Below are 12,384 nucleotides of genomic sequence, written 5' to 3'. Positions count from 1 at the left end.
GGTTTGGGACTCCAAATAAAATATACTTAATTACCAGCTAGGACAAAAACAAAGGGAATCTATAAAAATGTGCATGATGATTTCATTTTCACTTATCTACACTTACACAACCACCCTATAAGATATACTGTACATAGGCTACACAGTACATGTTCTTAGACTTCTGGTAATAGTGCTTGCATTAATGGTACTAAAGCGCCCTCAAGTGGATAAGACTCTTGCCAGAAAACCATAGGCTACCTCCATCTCATAATGTCCATATCAATCCAGGTGGAATAAATACATTTGGTCATTATACTTTTTTGGGATTATATGCTTAATTTGTAACGTTACATTTATTATTTATTATATCATTTATTATGGCCCAATTGTCCACTAAATCCATTATAGCTATGAACTCAATAGGTGGCGGTATTGCATGTGTAAATGTGTAGGTCTAGTCTCCTGAATTGAACCCAGAGAAGAAGAAAAACGGAGACGGCGAAGAGGAAATTGAGCTAAAACGAATACATTTTAGGCTACTATGTCGTTTGTCCTACACTTCAAATGACGGGTGTTCCATTGTTTCTCATGTTCCTCCTAAATTTAGGCATACTTACTTTTTCCGATGTTGTTCGTTGTAGTGGCGTTTGGCAAACTATCAGGAAGTCCAACTGCTCTGCAGACACTGATGTTGATTTTGAGTCGTTTCGGAAACAATTTCATCGGAATTATAAACTCCACAGTGATTGTTATCATCGGCGCAGATCTTATTTTAAGGTAGGCCTGTCGGTGTTATGGCTTTTTCGTATTTATATTAGTTGAATTAAACTCTATTTGCAGCTGGGGAGTTGCAGCTGTGTGCGGGCACTGTGTCAGAAGAGAGACTAACGTGATTTGCGTAGGAAGAGGGATGGATATACTGTAGGTTTATCAAAGTTTTGAAATATGTTCGTCAATTCACAAATAAATTAAGTGGGGGGTAAGACTATTGTTATACCTTCTGGATATGCCATGAGAGTTAGCCTACTGTGACATGTACAGTGACATTGTGGTCTGTTGCAGAATTCCATCAAAAGGCATGCATACCTGAACTCATTGTCAACAGACAAAGACTCCGCAAAATATGGCATTAACCAGTTCTCGGATTTATCAATAAATGAATTCAGAGGTAATAATATGCAAAACAAAAAGAATGTATTTGTTTCCCAGTGAACAAAACTGATTGACTGGGTTAGTATTGATTATACATTTTATTTTTAAACCAAAATAAACATGGAGGCTAACCAAACACTACATTAACTGGAAGAAGATCGCTAAAGCCTACTTGAACACTGAAATGTAATTGGACTTTCTCTACAGACCTGTATTTGACTGCCACAGCTGAAACAGTCCCTCCCTACTCAGGACTGAAGACAGAGGGACTGCCTGCCAAGTTTGACTGGAGGGACCAGTCTGCAGTCGGATCAGTACAGAATCAACAAGCAGTAAGAGCTTCCTTTTCCTTAAGATATCAACATACTTGTCTTTTCAAGGTGACACACTTCCTTATTGAAGTTGACTTTGAACTCTGTCTAGAGGTTTTCTCCTCATAGAAGTAAAAAACACTCACTTTGTATTAACTTCTATGAAGAAAAAACCTCTTGACAATCATGTATGTAGGTGTTATGTTGTGTCACCGTAACCTTGTTCCCAGGCTATTGCGAACGTCTGGTACGAGAGACTTATCACAGTAACTTTGCATTTTTGTTCAACATTTCCACTACAGTCAGTAGATGGCAGTGGAGAACCATTTTATAGTCTTACTATCCATCTTTTGACACATGGACATTGTTTTTATAATAATAAATCTTTATACTGCATAAATTCCACACATCCCACATCAAATCACATATTGCTGACATTATCTCTATTTGTTATAAAGTATATTAACAATTTATTTGGATATTTAGATGTTCATGTTAATGTCTCGCTGTAATGTTAAATGCCGATGCTTGAATGTCAAGTGTCTCTCATTGCAGTGTGGAGGTTGCTGGGCGTTCAGTGTTGTGGGTGCCATAGAGTCAGTCTATGCCAAATCAGGCCAGCCATTGAAACAGCTCAGTGTGCAACAAGTCATTGACTGTTCCTACAAGAACCAGGGCTGCAATGGAGGCTCCATTACCAGGGCCTTGAGCTGGCTGAAACAGGTCCAGATATGTTTTCTGAGGCCTTTTAAGCATCTCGTGTAATATCAAATGTTTGTCATTGATCATTTAGAAGGGATGGTGATTTCCACTGTTAGACTACTACTGTATACCTTTTGATCAACAAGATGTTCAACATTTAATTATTTTTACATGTAGCATACACATGCATTGAATTTGCTTCTCCCTGTCCTTTTCTTTCAGACTAGGGTTAAGTTGGTGAAACAGTCAGAATACCCATATAAGGCCGAGACTGGAATTTGCCATTTATTTTCTCAGTCACATGATGGTGTTTTGGTGAAGGACTTTGCTGCCCATGATTTCAGGTATAAGAGTGTCAACACCTTTTTTATGTTGAGTTCTAATGGGTAATATTTAACACATTTATTTTAATTTTTTATGAAGTCATATATGACTGTGACTTGGCATATAGCACAGGCGTATAGTTGCATATAAACAAGACCGTCTGCACAAGTTAAGCACAAATACTCCAATGTTCTTTCGGGAAATGTTTCACGATACAGCAGGGACTCTTTTACAGTATTTTCCCAAGTTCAGGGAGGCTGTTAGCCTAGCGGTTAAGAGCGTTGGGCCAGTAACCGAAAGGTCGCTGGTTCTAATCCCCGAGCCGACTAGGTGAAAAATCTGTCTGTGCCCTTGAGCAAGGCACTTAACCCTCATTTCTCCTGTAACTCGCTCTGGATGAGAGTGTGCCAATAATGAACTCAAATGTAATAAATGTAGTGAGTGCAATGTTTTCATTAAGTACTGCACCAAAGGTTCAAAGGTGGTTGCGATTCAGATGCAGTATCACTGTTTACCAGACTAATATGCTGCAGACAGAGACGGGTCATTAACACCGAGGTTCCCGCTGCCGTGTCCCCAACGCTCATATCCTGTTGTTTATTCAGACATGTACTAAGTTAATCCTGTGGCTACGGTGCATTGTGGGTAAAAATCACTGCTGACTCAAAACAATGTGATGTTTATGGTCACTGAATAGGGACATTTTTATTTACACAAGTATTTCACTGTGCTGTTTGTTCCATGCATCTTTAAACTTGGTGAACCTCTTTATCATGGGTTCGGACTAGTTTTTTTTGTTACTCCTCTTTAGTTTTTACAGCTATCTTAATAATGGTTTTCTAGCTTAGCGTTGCTCCTTTCTCCCTCATACTTTCCCGACCAGGAAGAACTCTGAGCCCTGGTTAAAGGTGTTTGTAGTAGTCTGGTTATGTGGTCAGAAAAAGGGTCCAATCTCAGATAGTGTTTTGATCCCTGATTTACATCATATATTATAATATAATGTTGTATCAACCTTCTACTGTATGGGCATAGTAATGACGCATTAACGAGGCTGGTTTAATGTTTCAACATTCACAGGTTTTGTCTAATTTTGTCTGGGATTCAATCCGATCGCGCTTAGTCCACAATGCACATTTCAAAGGCAATATTGCTCTGTTTGCAGAGACCACATTCACAGTAAACACTGCACGTCTGCTCAATAGGAAGTTACCTTTACATGGTGCATTGTCCAAATCCACCATCGGATTGAATCCCGACTGGTCTCTTTTTAACCCAGATGTCTACCGCAAATCAACAAATGGTTTTGAAATTACATTTGGACAATTAATTCAATTAAACATCAACCAAAAGTGGATGTTGATCTGATATCTTTGCCCGGTGGGGTGCCTGTGATGTCTTCTCTAGTGGGCTTGAGGAGGCTATGATGGCCAGGTTGGTGGAGTGGGGACCCTTGGCTGTGACTGTGGATGCCATCAGTTGGCAGGACTATCTGGGTGGCATCATGCAGCACCACTGCTCCTGCCACCATGCCAACCATGCTGTGCTGGTCACTGGTTATGACACCACAGGTATTCCATTCACTCACTAAATATGCATTCATCGGGGCGCCCACACACACACAAATAAATAAACAAAGAAAAATACACACAAGATGCACACTCAGAAAGTTTGTAGTTGATGTGAATTCTGTCATGATTTTTACATTTTATTACTACAATTTGACATGATGCCAATTTCATATGCATGGAATACTCTGTCCACAGTAGTGTTCATAGTGTGTGACTGAACATTCTAAACATTGTCCCTCTGTTTCAGGTGACGTGCCATACTGGATAGTACAAAACTCATGGGGAACGTCATGGGGTAACGAAGGTTATGTTTACATTAAAATGGGAGGCAATGTTTGTGGTAAGTTTGAACTTGTTTACACTTAGTCTTTACACTGCCTGATGCAACATTGTCCCGGAATTTGTTTAGTGATACCTCTTGCCTACGCATAATGCCAATTCAATGTTTTATATTCTGAGCACTTTTCATTTAAAGGTCCAATGCAGCTGTTTTTATTTCAGAATCAAATCATTTCTGGTGAATGATTAACTACCTTACTGTGATTGTTTTCAATTAAAATGGTCAAAAATATATTTTTTAAATAGCTGCTTAGCAATGAGCAATTTCTCAGGGACACAATCGTTTCACACCACTTCGATTAAAAAATGATTTTTGTAGCAGGTTAGGGGAGCATTTAAGCTAACCTTAACTTCAGTCTCCTAAGCGGCTACGTTAATTCTCCTAAACTGCTACGAAAAACTATCTTTGGTATTGAAGTGGCATGAAAAAACTTTCACCAATTTCTCAAATTATTTTGTCTTTTTTTTTTTTTTTTTTTTACCTTTATTTAACTAGGCAAGTCAGTTAAGAACACATTGGCCTGTGGTCTTAGTGGGGACGGGAACACTGAAAATGAGCTGTTGTTGGCGGAGCGGTTTGGAACTCTGTTTCTTATTGTTGGAACTCATTTAATGCCCAGTTATGTCACTAGGCAGGGCAAACTCCATCCCACCAAAACAGGCTGAAATATCAGTCTGTCTTTTCAAACAGCTCTTACACTAAAAGGGCATTATCATAATTTCACAATTTCCCACTATTATTCCAATCTCATAGTGTGAATTGTTATACAGATATGTATGTACACTACCGTTCAAAAGTTTGGGGTCATTTAGAAATGTCCTTGTTTTTGAAAGAAAAGCACATTTTTGTCCCGTTTTTAAAATAACATCAAATTGATTCGAAATAAGGTGTAGACATCGTTAATGTTGTAAATGACTATTGTTGCTGGAAACGGCAGATTAATTTTTTTATGGAATGTCTACATGGGTATACAGAGGCCCATTATCAGCAACCATCACTCCTGTGTTCCAATGGCATATTGTGTTAGTTAATCCAAGTTTATTATTTTAGGCTAATTGATCATTAGAAACCCCTTTTGCAATTATGTTAGCACAGCTAACATAAACTGTTGTGCTGATTAATGAAGCAATAAAACTGGCCTTTAGACTAGTTGAGCATTTTTGAGCATCAGCATTTGCGAGTTCGATTACAGGCTCAAACTGGCCAGAATCAAAGAACTTTCTTCTGAAATTTGTCGGGTTATTCTTGTTCTGAGAAATGAAGGCTATTCCATGTGAGAAATTGCCAAGAAACTGAAGATCTCTTACAACGCTGTGTACTACTCCTTTCACAGAACAGTGCAAACTGGCTCTAACCAGAATAGAAAAGAGTGGGAGGCCCCGGTGGACAACTGAGCAAGAGGACAAGTACATTAGAGTATCTAGTTTGAGAAACAGACGCCTCACAAGTCCTCAACTGGCAGCTTCATTAAATAGTACCCACAAAACACCAGTCTCAACGTCAACAGTGAAGAGGCGACTCTGGGATGCTGGCCTTCTAGGCAGAGTTGCAAAGGAAAAAGCCACATCTCAGACTGGCCAATAAAAAGAAAAGATTAAGATGGGCTGCCTGACTCAGGCCTTCATAGTCAAATTGCTGCAAAGAAACCACTACTAAAGGACACCAATAATAAGAAGAGACTTGCTTGGGCTGTTATGGCTGCAACCTTTTGTTCTCAATTTCCGCCTGAAGACATCCCCAAATCTAACTGCCTTTAGCTCAGCCCCATATTCTTGGTATCATTTGAATGGAAACATTCTGAAGTTTGTGGAAATGTTAATTGAATGTAGGAGAATATAACACAGTAGATCTGGTGGAAGAAAAGAGAAAGAGCATACGTTTTCTGTTTTTTATTGTTGTAGTATCATCTTTCACATGTACTAGAATAGCCACACAGTCAGATAGGATGCTGGAGATCATTTTGATGGATAACACAAGAGGGCAACTGTAGGTGTGCAAAGTTTGAGACTGATAACTTCAGGAATGGGTGAGCTACATGACATTTAGCATGAAGTCACCCAGGTGTCCCACACAAGTTGCCCAAATGTACCCAAGTGGCCGAATTGGTGAAATTACCTATAACTATATACAGCAGTGCAAATAACTATATACAACATATCAAAAAGCAATTCTAACACACACACGCACACACAATAAATGTTTTTAAAAATATTAGAAAATAAATATTTAAAAAAAAAAACTTTACACACCCCTTGAAAGGCCCACTTAACCAGCATGGCTACCACAGCATTTTGCAGCGATATGTCATCCTATCTTGTTTGCGCTAGTGGGACGATCATTTGTTTTTCAACAGGACAATGACCGAACACACCTCAAGGCTATATATATATATAAATAACCAGTCAAAAGTTTGGACACACCTAGTCATTCAAGGGTTTTTATTTATTTATTTTACATTGTAGAATAATAGTGAAGACATCAAAACTATGAAATAACACATATGGAATCATGTAGTACCCAAAAAGAGTTTTAAACAAATCAAAATATATTTTAGATTATTCAAAGCAGCCACCCTTTGCCTTGATGACAGGTCACAAGGTGATGTTTTAACACGTTACCTAATGCATGACCAGCAGGGATTGAGCCACCTTCTCCTTCACACTGTAGACATTCTGATGGGCTCATCTTAATCAGTCTTTCTTTATTGGAGGAGTTCATTTTCATAAGCAGTGAGTGACTATCAATGATTTGTTGCATATTTGCTGTGGAAATGCCTTGTCACTCATTTTACAGTTATAGCTCTATGTCAAATCTCCCCATTCCTGTCCTTTCTGTAGGTATTGCAGACTCTGTGACTGCTGTCTTCCTGTGACTGTGTGAGCCATGGTGACGTTGATGTTTTTTCTAAAGGGATTCATTAGTGTGTTCACTACTGCCAAATTCTCGATCAACTTTTGAAGGAATTATTTTCAAGACAATTCCCATGGAGGTCAAAGTCATTTTCTGGCAACCTTTTCAGTACTGTATTTTTATTGAGACAGATACAATTTATATTCTTCTGATACAATAAAATATATTTCTTTGCAGTCCTGTGATCATTTATATGGTGAATAAAGTATACAGTTCATTTCTCTGACATCACATAAAAACACCCAATCCGCCAATATCGAAGTACAGTACAAAAACATATTACTCTAAAAAAGATTAACAATAGGCTTCTTTAGGGTACACATTCAGAATAACCCAAAGTGCATGGGTCGGTGCATGATTGTCATTCATTAGGCCATGTACATAGATCAAATTCTTTCTTACTTTAAATACAGCACAATATTATATAAACAATATACTTTATAAACACTAAATAATTATATAAACAATATATACATGCAGTCAGCTTAAGTGGTTAAGATTATATACTATGTTACTTGTCCCATTATAAATAAAATGTATTTTATATATATTATATAATGCTCCCTGGGTCACGTGTGTCTTCATAGTTTAAAGAGGCTCCCTTTCGTTGTCACCTTTCCTCCATCTGAACTGACCACTTTCGACAGTTAATAACAGGTTCTAGTCTGAATCCTCACTACTGCAGTAGGAGCTGTCACAGTACTCTGCAGTGAACAGGAATGTGTGCTCATTGGGGTCCAGCTTGGGCACCCAATGCCGAGGTATCAAAAATGTGGCCAGGTTGAAGAGATCCACAAAGACTTTGTAGCGATCACTGTTAGAGAGAAGAACAAACACCTACTTAGCTCCTTGAAGGGGTATAAGAGCATGTGCTTGACAGTAACTCTGGATTGCTTTCGATCCGGTTTATTTCAATAGGTAATCATATATGACATACCTGACAGTAGAGCGCAGGTAGTGGTAGCCAGAGGAGCCTCCAGTGCCTGCTTTGCTACCAATCATTCTGTGCACCATGCACACATGGTTGTCTGAGACACAGGAGGAATATTACACTTGTTATTTCAACTGTTCCAGATCAATGATACTCTAGACAGTTGAAAGCATGTTTTCTAGTGCGAAATACAAATGGTGTAAGGGACACCTGTAACTGTTCTTTACATACAATATGTCTTTGGATGTAACTTACATCTCCATTTTGTCATGAGGGTGTCAATGTCCATCAGGTTGGACAGGAGTTGGAAGGGAACCTGGAACCTGGGCTCCTCCCTAAAAATAACAGAACAATCCACAATGTAATAATGGCATCTCAAATGGTGACCAAACATAAGCCTGCCTAAACTGTAAGGAACCCTCCTTACCTGTAGAAGTAAATCATCAGAGCTCCTTGGAGAGCCTTGTAGGAGATCCGTCTCTCACCTGGCCAAACAACAGGATGGTTTCTTAGACCTGGGATCTGTAGTTTTAAACTAATTATGTCTAGTGAATTGTTGAGGCAGTTGGTGTTAGATGCTTAGCCTGGATGCAGGTACTCACCTTTGCTCAAAAGATGCTCATGTCTTTTGATGTCAAACAGAGAAGTGAAGAGCTCTTTTTGCTTCGTCAGCTCTTCCATCATCTCCTCCTTCTCCTCAGAGTCTGGCATTTTCTGCCAAAAGGACAAATAAGATCATAGCTTTTGGTCATATTATTTTATATTTATGTAACCTTATAAGTAATGTTGTGCAAGTTTTTGGTACTGGATTATTTTAAAACAGCCCATACCGTGATTTTCTTTTTCTCAAGACACAATCCTTCAAAGATGTTGGCTTCCAGTTTTTTCCAAAAGTTGAACCCATCGCCTTCAAGACCTGGGGTCCTTTCCAGCCATTTCTGAATAGAACAACAAACAGTATTTCTCAATACTGCTATGATATCAAGTATTCAAACAGTATCTCTTTTCATATGTTTCAGTAATTTTGCTTTAGTGCTTCTCACACACCTCTACCAATTTCAGCAGACAAGGCTCATTCTCAGAACTGAGCAGCATCTCACTCTCATGTCCTTTGAAGTTGTCCCTGTAGTGACGCCTGTTGTAGGGGACCCTCAGGTTGTCAGGGACCCCAATCTTGTTCTCCAACAGACGGAATTGGAGACTTTGGAACCCGGAGGCAGGGGACAGATACTCTCTACAACACACACGAGTAAAGAGTGTTACAATTGTAAAGAGGGTATCATTTTATGAGGTTAAAGGTTTACAAAGACTTATATAAGCTAAAGGTTCTCCATGGGTTAACTATGGGGCTTACCTGAAGTCATAGAAGTCCAAGGCGGTCATTGTCTCGAGCACGGAGAACTGGTCGACCAGCAGCCTGAAGATCATAACGATCCTATGTATGCGGGTGTTGACCTTTAGCATGTTGCGTTCATCACGAACCTGGTGAAGCATGACCATTTTAAAGATGAGCTCTATAATTTTTTGGCTTCTAGGGGTGCTGAAATTGGACCGTATTGGACAGAAAGAAGCACACCGCTTAACACCCATGAAAAAAGGTTTAGGTCATTGACCTTATTTATATTTTGTGGTTTAATGAGGTAAAGCATTGACTCGTATTGTATTTTCATAATTTATGAACTATATGTTAAATTCAAGCCACAATTTAATGTACACAATAGCAACTTTAATTTCTAGAATGTCCCTTTAATTTAGAAATGAAAAACAAACACACTGCTCGGATTGAAATGTTTGTCAGGGTACTCTTTCTTTCTGAGGTACTTACATGTCCACTAATGAAAATCTCTCGCACTGAATCCAGTTCCCAAAGAATCTGCTTGAACCAGAGTTCATATGCTGAAATAAAATAATAAAAATTCAATTAATCATAATGTCCCACCTTTGCAATTAAATTAAATTGATCATTTGTTGATGGAAAGTTGGTGGTGAATTGCTATTCAAGTCTTCCAGGATTAGGTGCAACCACAATGAAATGGTTAGATTAATGTATTGAATTGACTGGATTTCAAATGGAACCAAAGGGCATGCATGCACACTATGATTACAATTCCTCTATTGATTCTCAAATCTTGATGATATTTGACCACAAACATACTTCACCTTGATGGGTGACAATGAAAAGATGTTCATCGTGGATCTTGTTCCCTTTCAGTTCACTCTGAAGAACTTGGGCCGTCACAACCTTGTCAAGCTATAATGGAACAAAACAAATAACATTTAGTACTACAGCTAACACAAATTAAAATTGTACTTCCATTCCACCCCTTATGTTAATTAACCTATAAGGGATGGAGCAAATATTCCATCTCAAGACAATGATACTATGTTAAAAACCTTGTAGAAGATTAAGTTAGATGAAGATAGAGAACGCTTTACCTGAAGGTAGTCACCATAGATGATGCCACCTTTGCTGGCCTTGTTAATTCCTTTTTGAGAGTCATCTGCCTCCTCCTCATTCAGATGCAGCTTGCTCTTGAATAACCTGGGGAATGAAAATACACATGTATTGGCATTGATTAGCTGTCATACAAATCATAATAATGATAAAGATTATTTATTTATCATTCAGCTCAATTATATGATGTCTTTGAAATGTCACAAACATTTGACTAAAACAGAATTTGAAATGCAATGATTGCATACAAGTGCTTCTTCTCAAAGTATGGACATCCACCACTCATTGTTTTCCAAATGATTCAAAATTAAAGTAAAGATTTGATCCTCTTCTGTTGGTTTAATAAAACTATCTCTATGAAAACCCAGGTATTTAAGGGCTCTACACCACGTCATGTTATTGGCATATTTCAACATCCGGCCCACCTCCTTTTGCTCCATCCAAAGTGTGTGTGGGTGTGTGTGTGTGTGTGGGGGGGGGGTGCATAATATATTTTACAATAGCCCCAACCTTCAGCTACCTGCAACCCCTCCTTATTTTTAGTCCCAAACGTTCTTGTTTACCTTCTCTTGGGTAAACTCACTGGATTGAAAAAGGTCAAAACATCTTAGCAATCTATGTTTGCAATCAACCAAAACATACTTCTATCATCAGATGTGTAATGTGCAGTTCATAATATGAGCTGTTATTCAACCATCACACTGTTTTATCTTAGCATCATGTTACTTGAAAATGTGTATCTTCCTTATTCATTTGAGTTTAAGTTTTAAAAAACATGTAGGTCATCAGAGGCCTTGTCCCAAAGTGTATCTTATAGAATTATCTATAGCCATATCATATCAATTTGAGATCTTTTTCACCTGTGAAATGTCTTTCTGCAGTATTTCTCAATAGTTTTTTTGTATATTGTACATTGTATTTATTGCATTTATTTATGTTTTTATGCATGTACAGTCAATATTGTCTCTTGCAAACTACATCTTATTTATTACAGCTCAAGTATATCCAAACTGACCCTGAGATGTAGTACCCTCACTCTATTGAACTGCCAAGTGGTCAACAATAACTGGATCTGAGATTGAGTACCCTCACTCTATTGAATTATCAAGTTGTCAACAATAACTGGATCTGAGATGTAGTACCCTCACTCTATTGAACTGCTAAGTTGTCAACGATAACTGGATCTGAGATGTAGTACCCTCACTCTATCACTCTATTGAACTGTCAAGTGGTCAACAATAACTGGATCTGAGTTGTAGTACCCTCACTCTATTGAATTATCAAGTTGTCAACAAGTGAATTATATAATTTCTCAAATGTTCTTTCTGGTGCAAACATGAGTTGGATTTTAAAAAAAATGGAATTTGGAAAGGCCATCCAATGTTGTTATGTAATGTTGTTTATCTGTTGTCCCATCCTCGATATTGACCTGATAGATCAGCTTTAATATTGCAGACAGATTGTGGCTTCCATCAATGTAATTGTCTGTATAATTTCCAATCCTCCATATATTTTATTGTAAATATATAAAATATAGATATTTAAAAAATATATATATTTTCCTTTATTATTTTGCCCTAACCCTACCACCCCTCCCCTAATTGGAGAAAACTAATGGACAACAACACTTAGGCTTCTACTTCCAGCTTAGACATACTATAAAAAAAAGCATTTGTAATGCTGTCAATGTTTTTTTTAAGTTTTTTTTT

The 12,384-nt window shown here is 38.0% G+C and overlaps 2 protein-coding genes across 2 annotated transcripts; one reads left to right on the top strand and one right to left on the bottom strand.

Moving 5' to 3' along the window:
* The first annotated feature begins 440 nt into the window (after window positions 1–440).
* ctso (cathepsin O) lies at window positions 441–7,465 on the top strand. Its single transcript, XM_024383120.2, has 8 exons — window positions 441–759; window positions 1,045–1,150; window positions 1,342–1,466; window positions 2,001–2,168; window positions 2,370–2,491; window positions 3,876–4,039; window positions 4,287–4,379; window positions 7,217–7,465. Exons 1-8 carry the CDS (start codon window positions 547–549, stop codon window positions 7,249–7,251), a joined length of 1,026 nt encoding a protein of 341 aa, XP_024238888.1. The 5' UTR covers window positions 441–546; the 3' UTR covers window positions 7,252–7,465.
* On the bottom strand, window positions 7,456–11,035 carry tdo2a (tryptophan 2,3-dioxygenase a). The gene is made up of 12 exons (XM_024383119.2): window positions 10,924–11,035; window positions 10,657–10,762; window positions 10,381–10,471; window positions 10,046–10,116; window positions 9,575–9,702; window positions 9,268–9,454; window positions 9,051–9,158; window positions 8,823–8,934; window positions 8,648–8,705; window positions 8,476–8,555; window positions 8,227–8,317; window positions 7,456–8,103 (listed from the first exon to the last, which is right to left on the bottom strand). The coding sequence occupies exons 1-12, from the start codon at window positions 10,959–10,961 to the stop codon at window positions 7,950–7,952; spliced, it is 1,224 nt and encodes a 407-aa protein (XP_024238887.1). The 5' UTR covers window positions 10,962–11,035; the 3' UTR covers window positions 7,456–7,949.
* Window positions 11,036–12,384: the final 1,349 nt, after the last annotated feature.

Source organism: Oncorhynchus tshawytscha, linkage group LG21, assembly GCF_018296145.1.
Source record: "Oncorhynchus tshawytscha isolate Ot180627B linkage group LG21, Otsh_v2.0, whole genome shotgun sequence".
NCBI classification, from domain to species: domain Eukaryota; kingdom Metazoa; phylum Chordata; class Actinopteri; order Salmoniformes; family Salmonidae; genus Oncorhynchus; species Oncorhynchus tshawytscha.
The sequence above is the reverse complement of the archived record's forward strand: the minus strand, read 5'-3'. Positions and strand labels throughout refer to the sequence as shown.